This window comes from Chlorocebus sabaeus, chromosome 19, assembly GCF_047675955.1.
Source record: "Chlorocebus sabaeus isolate Y175 chromosome 19, mChlSab1.0.hap1, whole genome shotgun sequence".
In the NCBI taxonomy this organism is placed as follows: Eukaryota; Metazoa; Chordata; class Mammalia; order Primates; family Cercopithecidae; genus Chlorocebus; species Chlorocebus sabaeus.
Window position 1 is genome coordinate 28,463,080 of NC_132922.1, and position 16,037 is coordinate 28,479,116.

The 16,037-nt window shown below is 52.1% G+C and overlaps 2 gene segments (V, D, J or C); both read right to left on the reverse strand.

Moving 5' to 3' along the window:
* Positions 1–16,037, reverse strand: part of LOC119618181 (immunoglobulin lambda-1 light chain-like) — a 384,505-nt gene that overhangs the window by 7,832 nt on the left and 360,636 nt on the right.
* LOC140709205 (immunoglobulin lambda constant 6-like) lies at positions 5,615–7,625 on the reverse strand. The segment is given in 2 exon segments: positions 5,615–6,073; positions 7,403–7,625. Coding segments are annotated over 2 exon segments (528 nt in total).

Sequence of the window (16,037 nt, forward strand, 5' to 3'; positions counted from 1 at the left end):
CCCGGTCACTATGGATTCACCGAGGCAGTTAAGGCCTTCAAGGGACCAAATTGCCCGTTGTCAGGGACCCTGGGATGAGGGTGTCTCTGAGTGAGGCTGCACGTGCACCATGGTGCAGGGGGTGAGGGGACAGCGGAACAACGTGAGTGACGGAGGGAGTGGGGCCTGGTGGGATGAGGGTGTTTGGGGCAGTTGAGGTCCCGTGGAAGCCTGACTTTGCCTATAGCCCCAAGGTCACGCCCACCCTGTGCTGACCTTGTGTGACCCAGCCTTGACTCTCGTCCAGAATGAGGCTCTGACACAGACTGTCCCCGACAACCATGGGATGCCCATTCTGTGCCTGGGACAGTGTCTTTGCTCATTTGTCTCAGTCCACTGGAGTCCTCCCCTCACACAAGCTGAGCATCGCAGGCTCAGCCACACACCAAGCACACACTCCCTCCACTCTAGAGCCTGACTTTAGAATTGGGAACTTCATGGTTGAGATCTCAGCCACGTGCTGGTTAACTTTGAACCTCTAAGCCCATTTGATCACAACTGGTCACCTGTGTGCCCCAGCCTCACCCTAGGTTCCAGAGCTAGTGACATGAACACCGGTATCTTGCAGAGCATGCTAGGGCTCACTGAGTTGGCTGGGACGTTGAGCAGGATTCTGGACTTCCTGTTTCCCTGTTGCAGGGCTTGTCAGTGTGTTTGCTTAGCCAACCTGTGTTGTGAAAATCTGTGAAATCCACCTGTGAGTTTCCATTCCCAGTTCCTTTCCACAAGTTCCTGGTGATGGCACCACCATGGACTTCTCACCCAATAAACTGGGCACCAGGATTTTCCTCATCCCCACTGAGAATTCAAGGAGGTTGCAAATTAAATATTAGATAAGAAACGAAGAGAGGGAGCAGGATTTCTTGTTGACAATGAAGATATTTATTGAGGGTTTTGGGGGGGGGTGCAGGGAGAAGGGCTGGATGAGTTGGGGTGGGAGGGGAGACACATGCCGTGATCCCACAGGTCTAGGACCCCATGGGTAGGTGAGGGTCAGATACCTAAGAACATGCTGCAGGGGCCACTGTCTTCTCCACAGTGTTCCCTTCCTGCGTGACCTGGCAGCTGTAGAGGTTGTGGGACTTCCACTCTCTGGCACCAGGCTCAGGTAGCCTTGTTGCTCTGTTTGGAGGGCGTGGTGGTCTCCACACACTGGGTGATGGAGATGTCATCTACCTTCCAGGCCACTATCATGGCTCTCAGGTAGAAGTCACTCATGAGACATACCAGTGTGGTCTTGTCTTGGAACTCCCTGCCTCTGGGGTCAGAGGAGATGAAGGTGTCTCAGTGACCAGCTGAGGCATACAGGAGTTCTGTGAATAGGGAGGGGAGAGATTAGCCTCCCAGGACCGAGGTTATAAAGGAAACCCTGACCACAGGCTGTGGCAAGTCACAGACAAAGATCGAAATCAGCATAAAAGTGTCACCAACTTGGCGAGAGCAGGGAAGGAAAGGGAAGAAGACACTCATCTAAAATGGTCAGCTGGGTCCCTCCACAGAATACCAAATGCCGTGACACAGGTTCATACAAAAACTCTTCCCTGGGGCCCCCAACTCCCCCTCCCCATCCCCCACCTGAAGCTATGATGCAGGAAGCCAGACCACTGCACCTGGCGGGCATTTGCTTAGCAGAGTCCACACACCTGCCTCCCCTTCTGGAGCTGAGATGGGATGGTCAACCCCGTGTATGCAATAACGGGATGTCTGGAAATGGAGAGTCCTGAGGAAGTTGGTGTCTGGATCAGGTTTTCCATGTGACTGTGACCCAGGAATGGAAATGAGCTCTTTGGAGGGCATTTGCTTCACAAAGGAGTGAAGTGACATGGAAGGGGACAGGGATTGTCTATACTTATACGGTTGTAACCCTGATCTCTTGGTGTGACTGCAGGGTAAGAGCTGGAGGCGTCCTCAAGTGTCTTCAGTGAGTGCCTTAGAGGAGGGGCAGCTTGCCTCACAGCCAGCAGTCATGGGAAGCTCCAGTGTGACCACAGCCACATCTCCACGGGGTCTCACTTCTATCCTCCTGGTGTTGTCTTAGTTTGGGATGGGCTTGCTAGGTTCTAGTATGAAATGCCAGCCTCAACCTCCAGGGAGAAGTTGCAAGCAAGCCCCTGTTACCCTTTCAGGGTCTCGTCTCATTTTTGGGTATGTCTGGAGTTTCTGACTCAAAAGGGCTGTGTGAGTAGCACCCCAAGTGTGGTCACTAAATCCCACCTCCCACTTACAGGGACCAGTCCACTTGAGATTAATGGGCAATTCCAGACACAAAGGCAGGAGAAAGATGTGCCCAGGACAGATGGTGAACAGAGAGCAGAAAGCTGTCGAGATCTACTGGGTTCTTTCAGGAGGATCCTGGGGCCACCAGAAGAGGCATCCAGTGGGCCATGGTGGGTCATTGTCATCATCAATAAAACAGAACTCTGGTGGACTCAAGTGAGTCATATACATAACATAACTTTGAGCTCACCATGAAATAATTGTTCATCTTCACAGGATGGCAGGCAACACAGTTATCATTATTAAGATGCTAAATGAAAGGAAAGACTCAACGTGTCTATGCTATTTCTTACTGAAATAAGAATCATACTCCCAGAGGAGCACAGAACATATGAGGGCACACCCTTTACAGATGCTCAGTAGAAGGAAAAGGTGGTCGAACTGAAGTGCGGTCACCTTGCATCTGTATACCATCTAATGGCACTGGATACTAAGTGCAAAGCCCAGCTAACGTCACAAATAGATGACGCCATATGGGAGCCCACTAGCCAGGCAGTCTTGCTGAAAAGTCACACTGAGCCTTGTTAAAACTTTCTGTCCAAGAACCCATTTTCAGGAAACACAGAAGCAGAGAGGAGCGCTTGGTTCCAGCTTGGGGAGGTAGCAGGCTGCATCCTGACCATGGGAAGGTCCTGGGACCAGCCCCTCAGCTCCTGTAGCTCCTGCCTTGCAAGGAAATTAAAAATCAACTAGGGGAAGATCCCTGCAGACGGAACAGGTCTAAAAACACAGCCACCAGTCACAATTTCCAACCATATGGAATCCTCATAGAAATGAAATGCAAAACCACAAAATAACAATACAAACACAGGTCTAGTGAAAGAAACATAGGATGTTTGTGAATTATTTGATGGGAAACGTCCTTTTTTGATATGAAAGAATTATTGACAATTTCTATTTAGGTTTGTGAGAATGTAGTTTTTTTGGGGTCCATATGTTTAGAGACACAAATGGAATGTTTAGACTAATGGACATGATGTCTACAATTTGCTGCAAACAACTGCGTAAAAGAGGTTACTTGATTGTGGGTGGGTCAACTTGAGCTGTATTATCCTCATGTTTTTAAATTTTCTTACTGTCAGTTTCCTATAATGTCTTACAAGGCAGTAATGAGAGAGATTAGTTTTGGGACAGTACCAGGGGACATCCAGAGGGGAGTCTGGCTTCCTACCCAGCAGGGCCATTGAGAAGGTGGAGAGCAATGCGGTCCTCTTTGCTGTTGGAGTGTCAGCTTTCACATCCATGAAATGGGGCCAGACGGGGTGGTGGGAATCAGGACCCTTAAGTTTCTTTCTAACGTGTATGTTGTGATTTGGGGCAGGGGTGGCTATGATTAGGCTCCAAGAGGAGCACCTTCTCTGCCCCACTATGGCCCTAGAGTTCCCTGCCCTTGCAGGCTCTGTCTCGGGCCTGGCGTGACCACCCAGCAACTCTGGTGAAGGCACCTGCCACATCGCTGATGTGCTGGAGGCACCAAGAAGGGGCCTGACAGCGCCCAAGACTGATGAGGAGTGCTGGGAAGTACATCTCCCAAGGCCATCTCACCCACTGTCGGGGACCCTGGGACGATTGTGTCTCTGACATCAGGCTGTAGGTGCACATGGAGGGGCTGAGTCACATGAGGGAGGGAGGGAGTAGGCCCTGGTGGGGTGGGGTCTAGGATAGCTGAGTCTTATGAAAGCCTGACCTGCCTGTAGCCCTTAATTCACACTTACCCTGCCCTGACCTTATGTGACCTGGCCCTGATTCTTGGGTGAAGATGATTTTGACACAGCCTCCATCAGATGGCCAGTGATGCCCATTCTGTGCTTGAGATGGTACCTTTCTCATTCAGTCCGATCCACCTGAGTCCTACCCTCACACAGGCTGGCCATCGTGGCTCCAGCCATAACCATAATCTAACTCTACTGTGTCCCCTGACTTTAGAATTTGAGACTCTTCATGGTTGAGATCACAGCCCTATGCTCTCTTTCTGACCTGGCCAGTGTTAACCCTGAGCCTGACCCATTTGATCACAACGAATCATCTGTGTGCCTCAGCCTCGGCCCATGTCCCAGCACTAGTGACACAAATATCAGTGTCTTGAAGAGCACCCTAGGGCTAAGTTGGTTGAGACAGTGAATAGAATTCTTGACTTGCAAGGTTATATAAAATGAACTGTTGGCCGGGCGCAGTGGCTCACACCTGTAATCCCAGCACTTAGGGAGGCTGAGGAGGGCAAATCACAAGGTCAGGAGATTGAGACCATCCTGGCTAACATAGTGAAACCCCGTCTCTACTAAAAATAGAAAAATTAGTCGGGCGTGGTGGTGGGCACTTGTAGTTCCAGCTACTCGGGAGGTTGAGGCAAGAGAATGGCGTGAACCTGGGAGGTGGAACTTGCTGTGAGCCGAGATCACACCCCTGAACTCCAGCCTGGGCCACACAGCAACACTCCATCTCAAAAAAAAAAAAAAAAAAAAAGAAAAAAAAAGAACTGTTTACAACTGCAGGACTTGTTAGCATCTTTCATAGCTAATGTGCATTGTGAAAGTGAGAACTACACTAAAGGGTTCCATTTTCCAGCCTTTTCATGTCTCCCTGGTGATGGCACAACCATGGACCCCTCACCTAGTAAGTGGTCTCCTAACTAGATATCATGGATGGGACAGGGAAGTTCAACCCTGTTCTTGCTCTGATCTTGGCCTGGGCTCAAGGGTTTTCTGTCTCTAGTCCAAAGCAGGGGTCCTGGAACACTCCTCATTTCTCCCTGATACCCCGCTTGGGGCCACCACTCTGTCCTCACTAGGTTCCACATCCTTCCCAGGTGGGCAAGAACTGCATTTCAGGACCCACTCTGCAGGGACAACTTTCTGCTCTGGATCATGGTTCCCACTGGCACAGGGAGCTCACTTGGTTCCCTGGAAGGTTGGGTAGGGTGTGGGATGATGGGGGCGTGGGATCTCACTTCAAACTGCCCGTTGTCCCTGAGCAGTGACCCTTTAGCAAAGGCACATGACCAGACAGATGGCACATTGGAAACTGGGTTCTATGTGATCAGGTCTTCATTGAAAAGTAAAATTGAGGAGGGTGTTGGACTGGTCTGAGCTGATGCCAGGGTCATGGGTATGGCGGAGAGTTGGGGGAGGGGTGACTGGGAGAGGAAGGACCCTCTGAGATGATGACTCAGGGAGGCTGTGAGCCTCTTCCATTGGGTGACTTTCCCACTGGGTGCAGAATTCCCTCCACTCTAAATGGAGAACCCAGGGAAGGCTAGGAATTATATGTGAGAATAGAAAAAATGAGATAAAACAAGATGTCTGATTGTCAATGAGAATATTTATTGAGGGTTTATTGCGTGCAGGGAGAAGGGCTGGATGCCTTGGGGTGGGAGGAGAGACCCCTCCCCTGGGATCCTGCAGCTCCAGGCCCCCGTGGGTGGGGTGAGGGTTGGGAACCTATGAACATTCTGCAGGGGCCACTGTCTTCTCCACGGTGCTCCCTTCGTGCGTGACCTGGCAGCTGTAGCTCTTGCGGGACTTCCACTGGTCGGGCGTCAGGCTCAGGTAGCTGCTGGCCGCGTACTTGTTGTTGCTCTGTTTGGAGGGTTTGGTGGTCTCCACTCCTGCGTTGACAGCGCTGCCATCTGCCTTCCAGGCCACTTCCACGGCTCCCGGGTAGAAGTCACTGATCAGACACACTAGTGTGGCCTTGTTGGCTTGAAGCTCCTCAGAGGAGGGCGGGAAGAGAGTGACCGAGGGGGCAGCCTTGGGCTGACCTGCGGGGTGAACGAGGAGCAGGGGGTCAGAGTCCCGGTGTCCACCCGGGGAGCCCCTGACCTCAGTATATGATGAGGTGTTGGGGTGCGCTTGTTCCGGGGCTGTGCGTCTGAGGGTCTGTGCCATGCAGAGGGCTCAGGGTGTTTTCCACCGTGTCCTGATCTGCACTGGGAGCTGTTTCGCCTTAGACACCTTGTGATCACCTGTCCTGAGATCTCTCGGGGTCTTGGCCTCCCACACGGACCTCTGACCATCAGCGCCCTGACCCTGCCCTCTCCTGCCATCCTGACAGGGCCTTCTGGGTGGCATCTGTCCCCTGAGCAGATGAAGAGAGCTCTGTGTCTCTCCTGCACAGCGATCTCTGAGGTTACTTTTCTGGCCTGGCTCCCCTGCTCTGTGGGATGCTGGGGCATTTTGGTCCCTCAGGCTGTTCCAGCCAAACATGAGTTCTGGAGCCTGTGTGTGGGGCAAGGGCCTGAGGGGATCAGGGAGTCTGTCTGCTGTCCTGGGGTTTCTCTTATTCCACGGGGTCTTTTCTGGCATCCACCCCACATCCCGGCTACCTGGTCATAGCAGCGGGGCTTTCCCGCTGTGTACTCTGCCCCCTCTGATCCCCCTGGGCACGGGGATATGTCCTGAAGAGACCCAGGAGCCTGCCCTTTCCTCACATCCTCTCCTTTGGAGACCCTTTCCCTGGCTTTCTGGTGTCCAGAGTCTGCTTCTCCCTTCTTCCTCCTGACTGGGTTTCCTGAGTCTCAGGCTGGCTGAGGGCTCAGTCCCTGGCAGCCCCCAGACACCCAGGGCAGCCTGTCCACCTCCTGCCTCACTGTGGGTCTGGATTCTGGTCCTGGGTCCCAGCCCTGTGATTCCTGAGCATCAGCCCCGAGGGCACTGGGTCCGTCTAAAGTCTCCCAAGAGGTACCCCCCTCGGATCCCTTGTTCCTGATTCCCCAGGAGATGGAACCAAAGTAACCCAAGAGTAACGCTGGTCTGACAAGAACCCAGACTGAGGAGGCCGGAACAGAAGAACGCTTAGAGACCCAGCCTTCCTCTGGCAGATGTAGAGACAGACAGACAGACAGAGAGGAGACAGACAAATGGGGCTTAGGAGGTCATTCTATACAGTCCCTTCCCCCTACGGTCAGAGGTGAAGCGGTCGTAGTGACCTGCTGAGGCAGGCAAAGGTCTGACAGGGAGGGCAGAGGTCCTTGCTCAGGCCTGGGATCCAGGGAGAAAGCGTGACCGCAAGTTGAGACAAGACGCAGAAACCAACAAAAACAGCAGAAATTGTCCCAAGAGTGGAGAAGGAGAGGGGAGAAGAGACTCACCTAGGACGGTCAGCCGGGTCCCTCCTCCGAAAAACCCACACTGTGACACAGACTCATACAAAAACCCTCCCTGGGTCGCCCCTACCCCCAGCCCCCAGTGCAGCTGTGAAGGAGGAAGCTGGGGCCTCTGACCCTGGTGGCATCTGCTTGTGAGGGAGTCCACATGGCCCCCCCACTCAGCCCACAGAGAGAAGGGGACCGGTGACATCCTGTGACCTGCAGCAGGATCCCTGGAAGTCCAGGCTTCTGGAGGACATTGGGATCTTGGATTTGGTTTTTGCGCCAACCATCAGTCAGGTCCAGGATTGAATTTATTGGAGGGCATTAGTGTCGCTAAGGAGTGAATTTCCACAGATGGGGTAGGTGGGCTCTTCTCTGCAAAGTTGAACCAACCCATGGTTCAACTTTTGGTAACACCATGGGGTGGTGCCGACGGTGCCCCTCTCCTCCCACGGAGAGGCTGGTTGCCCTAGAGTGCAGTGTTCTGAGAACCTTGGTGGGTTCCAGCCCCACCTTCTGGAATAGTTCTAGTTGGCTAGGCCTGGTCAGTGAGGCCTGGCTGGTCCCAATATGAAATGCCAGCCACATGTGTTAGGGAAACCCTGGGAGCATCCCCTGTAGCCATGAATCTGGCCTCATGTTGGGTGGGACAACTGGGATGGTGGCTGCCATTGTTTTTTTCAAATGGTGGACATGAGGGAGCCCCCAGAATGTGGTCTCCAAATACCACCTCTCACTAAGGGATGGGAGATCAGTGGGGGATCCTAGGCCTGAGGGAGGAAAAACACATCAGACAAATAAGAAAGGGACAAGATAAGACAGAACCTCTTATCCTGTGACTAATCAGGAGCCATTTAATCCCCTGGAGCCATGTGAGGAAGTCTGATGCCACTTGGGGAGACCTCCCCTAGGAAAATCTTCATCATTGGTGGTCGCCTGTCATCATCAATTAAATATAATGACAGTGGCTTTAAACGTATTAAATGGCTTGAATCCTGGAATTCACCAGGAGAGAAGACATGAATTCTTCACCCTGGAAGGATGGCTGGGCCCTGAATCATCTGTGTGCAATGTGGCTCCTTCCTAGAGCATGAAGCTCACTCCTGGGTGAAGAGAGCCCAGCTGTAGATCCCTGGCTTCACAGACACTCTGCAGCACTCATGAGAAGGAGGTGAACTGAAGCCTCGACCCTCTACCTTCCTTCCCATCTGAGTGATGTAGCTAGTGGCCATCCTGTGCACCTAACATTACTACAAGAGTGGCAACCTGACATGGGTGACTTGGCTGGCAGCAGCCCCATGTCCTTGGAAGCCATTTGCAATGTCCAGTCTGAATCAAGTTAATCTCCTTCATGCTGGAATCATTTTCCAGGAAAATAAAAGCTGAGGGAAGTCCTAGGTTCCTGCTTCAGGAGGCATGGCTGTATTCCAACCAGGGGAAGATCTCCAGACAGCTCTCAGCTCCTGCAGCTCTTGCCTTGCTGGGAGGCTCTAGAGCAATTGAGGAGATATTCACATTTGACAACCGGCCTGACGGCACATGCACCCATTACCATTTGATGCCATATTGCTCCTCATGTAAACAGCAGCACCAACATGTAACGAAGTCAGTGCACTTCTGGTGTTTGTGATGCATTTGAGGAGACCCTGCTTATGTCTCGATATTAGGGAATTAGCGATAATTTCTATTTAGGTGTGGTAATGATATTATAGTTATTTTAAGGTCCATATCCTTCCAGGACAGTAATGGAGTACTTACAGATGAACAGATCTGATGTCTGGTATTTCTTTCTAAATAATGTGTATGGGAGAATTTATTTTGCTGTAGGTGGGTCGGCATCATCTGTGATTTGCTTATTTTGAGTGCTGGGCGATGAGAACATGGGACATTGTTATTTTTCTGTCTCCTTATTTGTATGTTCAAAGTTGTTCATAATATACACTTATAACACAGGCCAGTCTTTGGACAGCTGCTGGGTGTGAAGCAGGCGTGGCTTTGTACCCAGCAGAGCTGTAGATCTGCCCCTCCTTGGGTGGTCATAGTTTTCTCCTTCGTGAAACGGGCTTAGAGAAGGACTGTGGCCACTGGAACCCTTCAGTCTTCTTTTAATTCAGAGGCTGGGATTTGGAGGAGAGGTGGCTGTGATCAAGCACCAAGGGGCCCTTTCTGTGTCTCATTGTGACTGCAGAGTTTCCTGTCTTTGCAGGCTGTGTCCCTGGCCTGTCAGGGCCACCCAGCAGCTGTGGTGAAGGCAGATGCCACATCCCTGATGTGCTGGAGGCAGAGACAGGGAGTCTAAGTTTGCCTGGGTACTAAGAACGCACAGTCATCCAGGGCCTCCATAGCAGTTTGTGTAGGAAGGCTCCACCACTGTGAACAAGGAAGGAAGAAGGTGCCAGTGGGCAGGGGGATCTGGGGTAGCTGAGTGTTCCTGGATGCCTTGACCTTGCCTGTAGTCCTCCACCCACATTCACATAGCCCTGACCTAGTCTGACCCAGCTCCAACTCTCGTCATGAATTTGACATGGCCTCCTTCAGACCTTGAGCCTGACCCTGAGCCTACAGCCATCTGATCATACAGCCGTAACACCTTTGTTCTTAAATCTCACTTTATGTTCCATAAACTAGTTCCATGAAATACTAGTACCTTGCAGGATATTATGGGGCTTTTTCAGGTGCCAGATGGATAAATGTGACTTTAGGAAAGCTGAGCTTTATCATACGAAATTATTTCCCTAGTAGATAACTTTTCATTGCCTTTTGTTGGATAACGTGCATTGTCAAGTCTAGGAAATGCACCTGTATGTTTCATTCTCCAGGCCTTCTGAGTGCTTCCGGTGTCAGCACAAGTATGGATTCCTTTCCTGCTAAATGGTCTTTTGTGGAATGGGGATTTTCAACTCTGTTCCTGCTGAGACCATGACATTGACTTGTAGGTGCTCTTCACCCTTACTTCTGCCTCTAGCCCACGGATCTGGGCTCCTCAGAGACCCCTTCATTTTTCCTGATTTCCCTCTCAGGACTGTCCTGCATCCCGGTGCTGAACCATGGTATTTCCCAGTTTTGCAAGACCTACATCCCACCAGATGCTTGCAGGACAACATGAAGCTCTGGATCATGGATCCCCCTGACACAGAGAGCTCCCTGGAGTCACTGGCTCATGTACAGGGTCAGGGATGCCATGTCAGGGACCTGGCATCTGACAAAGAGCAGACGTATCCCCTGTCCCAGACCAGCAACTCTTCAGCCCAGAGACCGGAGCAGACACAGAAGGCATGCGAGCAGTGCCGTGTGATGCGTGGTTAGGTCTCTGTTGACAGACAGAATCTAGGAGAGTGTGACACCCCCCCCGGTCCCAGCCAGGCAAGGTTGGTGGCTCAGGGGTACAGTGGAGAGCTGAGGAAGGGGTGTCTGGGTGAGGAAGGCCCCACCTGCAGAGATACCCAGGAGACTGAGAACCCCTTCACCTGGGGAACTTTCCCACTGGGTTCAGGATTCTTTCCATCCCAAACTGAGAATGCAGGAAAGGCTAGGAATTATATGTGAGAAAAGAAAAAACGAGATAAAACAAGATTTCTGATTGTCAATGAGAATATTTATTGAGGGTTTATTGAGTGCAGGGAGAAGGACTGGATGCCTTGGGGTGGGAGGAGAGACCCCTCCCCTGGGATCCTGCAGCTCCAGGCCCCCGTGGGTGAGGTGAGGGTTGGGAACCTATGAACATTCTGCAGGGGCCACTGTCTTCTCCACGGTGCTCCCTTCGTGCGTGACCTGGCAGCTGTAGCTCTTGCGGGACTTCCACTGGTCGGGCGTCAGGCTCAGGTAGCTGCTGGCCGCGTACTTGTTGTTGCTCTGTTTGGAGGGTTTGGTGGTCTCCACTCCTGCGTTGACAGCGCTGCCATCTGCCTTCCAGGCCACTTCCACGGCTCCCGGGTAGAAGTCACTGATCAGACACACTAGTGTGGCCTTGTTGGCTTGAAGCTCCTCAGAGGAGGGCGGGAAGAGAGTGACCGAGGGGGCAGCCTTGGGCTGACCTGTGGGGTGAACGAGGAGCAGGGGGTCAGAGTCCCAGTGTCCACCCGGGGAGCCCCTGACCTCAGCATATGATGAGGTGTTGGGGTGCGCTTGTCCCGGGGCTGTGTGTCCAAGGGTTGTGCCATGCAGAGGGCTCAGGGTGTTTTCCACCGTGTCCTGATCTGCACTGGGAGCTGTCTCGCCTTAGACACCTTGTGATCACCTGTCCTGAGATCTCTCCAGGTCTTGGCCTCCCACATGGACATCTGACCGTCAGCGCCCTGACCCTGCCCTCTCCTGCCATCCTGACAGGGCCTTCTGGGTGGCATCTGTCCCCTGAGCAGATGAAGAGAGCTCTGTGTTTCTCCTGCACAGCGACCTCTGAGGTTACTTTTCTGGCCTGGCTCCCCTGCTCTGTGGGATGCTGGGGCGTTTTGGTCCCTCAGGCTGTTCCAGCCAAACATGAGTTCTGGAGCCTGTGTGTGGGGCAAGGGCCTGGGGGGATCAGGGAGTCTGTCTGCTATCCTGGGGTTTCTCTTATTCCACGGGGTCTTTTCTGGCATCCACCCCATGTCCCGGCTACCTGGTCATAGCAGCGGGGCTTTCCCGCTGTGTACTCTGCCCCCTCTGATCCCCCTGGGCGCGGGATATGTCCTGAAGAGACCCAGGAGCCTGCCCTTTCCTCACATCTTCTCCTTTGGAGACCCTTTCCCTGGCTTTCTGGTGTCCAGAGTCTGCTTCTCCCTTCTTCCTCCTGACTGGGTTTCCTGAGTCTCAGGCTGGCTGAGGGCTCAGTCCCTGGCAGCCCCCAGACACCCAGGGCAGCCCGTCCACCTCCTACCTCACTGTGGGTCTGGATTCTGGTCCTGGTTCCCAGCCCTGTGATTCCTGAGCATCAGCCCCGAGGGCACTGGGTCCGTCTAAAGTCTCCCAAGAGGTCCCCCCCCGGATCCCTTGTTCCTGATTCCCCAGGAGATGGAACCAAAGTAACCCAAGAGTAACGCTGCTCTGACAAGAACCCAGACTGAGGAGGCCAGAACAGAAGAACGCTTAGAGACCCAGCCTTCCTCTGGCAGATGTAGAGACAGACAGACAGACAGACAGACAGAGAGGAGACAGACAAATGGGGCTCCGGAGGTCATTCTGTACAGTCCCCTCCCCCTGTGGTCAGAGGTGAAGGGGTCGTAGTGACCTGCTGAGGCAAGCAAAGGTCTGACAGGGAGGGCAGAGGTCCTTGCTCAGGCCTGGGATCCAGGGAGAAAGTGTGACCACAAGTTGAGACAAGACGCAGAAACAAACAAAAACAGCAGAAATTGTCCCAAGAGTGGGGAAGGAGAAGGGAGAGAGACTCACCTAGGACAGTCAGCCGGGTCCCTCCGCCGAATACCCAACACTGTGACACAGACTCATACAAAAACCCTCCCTGGGATGCCCCTACCCCCAGCCCCCAGTGCAGCTGTGAAGGAGGAAGCTGGGGCCACTGACCCTGGTGGCATCTGCTCATGAGGGAGTCCACATGGCCCCCCCACTCAACCCACAGAGAGAAGGGGACCGGTGACATCCTGTGACCTGCAGCAGGATCCCTGGAAGTCCAGGCTTCTGGAGGACATTGGGATCTTGGATTTCGTTTTTGCGCCAACCATCAGTCAGGCCCAGGATTGAATTTATTGGAGGGCATTAGTGTCGCTAAGGAGTGAATTTCCACAGATGGGGTAGGTGGGCTCTTCTCTGCAAAGTTGAACCAACCCATGGTTCAACTTTTGGTAACAGCATGGGATGGTGCCGAGGGTGCCCCTCTCCTCCCACAGAGAGGCTGGTTGCCCTAGAGTGCAGTGTTCTGGGAACCTTGGTGGGTTCCAGCCCCACCTTCTGGAATAGTTCTAGTTGGCTAGGCCTGGTCAGTGAGGCCTGGCTGATTCCAATATGAAATGCCAGCCACATGTGTTAGGGAAACCCTGGGAGCATCCCCTGTAGCCATGAATCTGGCCTCATGTTGGGTGGGACAACTGGGATGGTGGCTGCCATTGTTTTTTTCAAATGGGGGACATGAGGGAGCCTCCAGAATGTGGTCTCCAAATACCACCTCTCACTAAGGGATGGGAGATCAGTGGGGGATCCTAGGCCTGAGGGAGGAAAAACACATCAGACAAATAAGAAAGGGACAAGATAAGACAGAACCTCTTATCCTGTGACTAATCAGGAGCCATTTAATCCCCTGGAGCCATGTGAGGAAGTCTGATGCCACTTGGGGAGACCTCCCCTAGGAAAATCTTCATCATTGGTGGTCGCCTGTCATCATCAATTAAATATAATGACAGTGGCTTTAAACGTATTAAATGGCTTGAATCCTGGAATTCACCAGGAGAGAAGACATGAATTGTTCACCCTGGAAGGATGGCTGGGTCCTGAATCATCTGTGTGCAATGTGGCTCCTTCCTAGAGCATGAAGCTCACTCCTGGGTGAAGAGAGCCCAGCTGTAGATCCCTGGCTTCACAGACACTCTGCAGCACTCATGAGAAGGAGGTGAACTGAAGCCTCAACCTTCTACCTTCCTTCCCATCTGAGTGATGTAGCTAGTGGCCATCCTGTGCACCAACATTACTACAAGAGTGGCAACCTGACATGGGTGACTTGGCTGGCAGTAGCCCCATGTCCTTGGAAGCCATTTGCAATGTCCAATCTGAATCAAGTTAATCCCCTTCATGCTGGAATCATTTTTCAGGAAAATAAAAGCTGAGGGAAGTCCTAGGTTCCTGCTCCAGGAGGCATGGCTGTATTCCAACCAGGGGAAGATCTCCAGACAGCTCTCAGCTCCTGCAGCTCCTGCCTTGCTGGGAGGCTCTAGAGCAATTGAGGAGATACTCACTAGTGACAACCGGCCTGAGGGCACATGCACCCATTACCATTTGATGCCATATTGCTCTTCATATAAACAGTAGCACCAACATGTAACGAAGTCAGTGCACTTCTGGTGTTTGTGATGCATTTGAGGAGACCCTGCTTAGTTCTCGATATTAGGGAATTAGCAATAATTTCTATTTAGGTGTGGTAATGAGATTATAGTTATTTTAAGGTCCATATTGTTCCAGGACAGTAATGGAATACTTACAGGTGAAGAGATCTGATGTCTGGTATTTCTTTCTAAATATTGTGTAAGGGAGAATTTATTTTACTGTAGGTGGGTCGGCATCATCTGTGATTTGCTTATTTTGAGTGCGGGCGATGAGAACATGGGACATTGTTATTTTTCTGTCTCCTTATTTGTATGTTCAAAGTTCTTCATAATATACACTCATAACGCAGGTCAGTCTTTGGACAGCTGCTGGGTGTGAAGCAGACCGTGGCTTTGTACCCAGCAGAGCTGTGGATCTGCCCATCCTTGGGTGGTCTTAGTTTTCTCATTTGTGAAAAGGGCTTAGAGAAGGACTGTGGCCACTGAAACCCTTCAGTCTTCTTTTAATTCAGAGGCTGGGATTTGGAGGAGAGGTGGCTGTGATCAAGCACCAAGGGGCCCTTTCTGTGTCTCATTGTGACTGCAGAGTTTCCTGTCTTTGCAGGCTTTGTCCCTGGCCTGTCAGGGCCACCCAGCAGCTGTGGTGAAGGCAGATGCCACATCCCTGATGTGCTGGAGGCAGAGACAGGGAGTCTAAGTTTGCCTGGGTACTAAGAACGCACAGTCATCCAGGGCCTCCGTAGCAGTTTGGGTAGCAAGGCTCCACCACTGTGAACAAGGGAGGGAGAAGGTCCCAGTGGGCAGGAGGGTCTGGGGGAGCTGAGTGTTCCTGGATGCCTTGACCTTGCCTGTAGTCCTCCACCCACATTCATATAGCCCTGACCTAGTCTGACCCAGCTCCAACTCTCGTCATGAATTTGACATGGCCTCCTTCAGACCTTGAGCCTGACCCTGAGCCTACAGCCATCTGATCATACAGCCGTAACACCTTTGTTCTTAAATCTCACTTTATGTTCCATAAAGTAGTTCCATGAAATACTAGTATCTTGCAGAACATTATGGGGCTTTTTCAGGTGCCAGATGGATAAATGTGACTTTAGGAAAGCTGAGCTTTATCATACGAAATTATTTCCCTAGTAGAGAACTTTTCATTACCTTTTCTTGGATGACGTGCGTCGTGAAGTCTAGGAAATGCACCTGTATGTTTCATTCTCCAATCCTTCTGAGTGCTTCCGGTGGCAGCACAAGTATGGATTCCTTTCCTGCTAAATGGTCTCGTTTGGAATGGGGATTTTCAACTCTGTTCCTGCTGAGACCATGACATTGACTCACAGGTGCTCTTCACCCTTACTTCTGCCTCTAGCCCACGGATCTGGGCTCCTCAGAGACCCCTTCATTTTTCCTGATTTCCCTCTCAGGACTGTCCTGCATCCCGGTGCTGAACCATGGTATTTCCCAGTTTTGCAAGACCTACATCCCACCAGATGCTTGCAGGACAACATGAAGGTCTGGATCATGGATCCCCCTGACACAGAGAGCTCCGTGGAGTCACTGGCTCGGTGTACAGGGTCAGGGATGCCATGTCAGGGACCTGGCATCTGACAAAGAGCAGACGTATCCCCTGTCCCAGACCAGCAACTCTTCAGCCCAGAGACCGGAGCAGACAC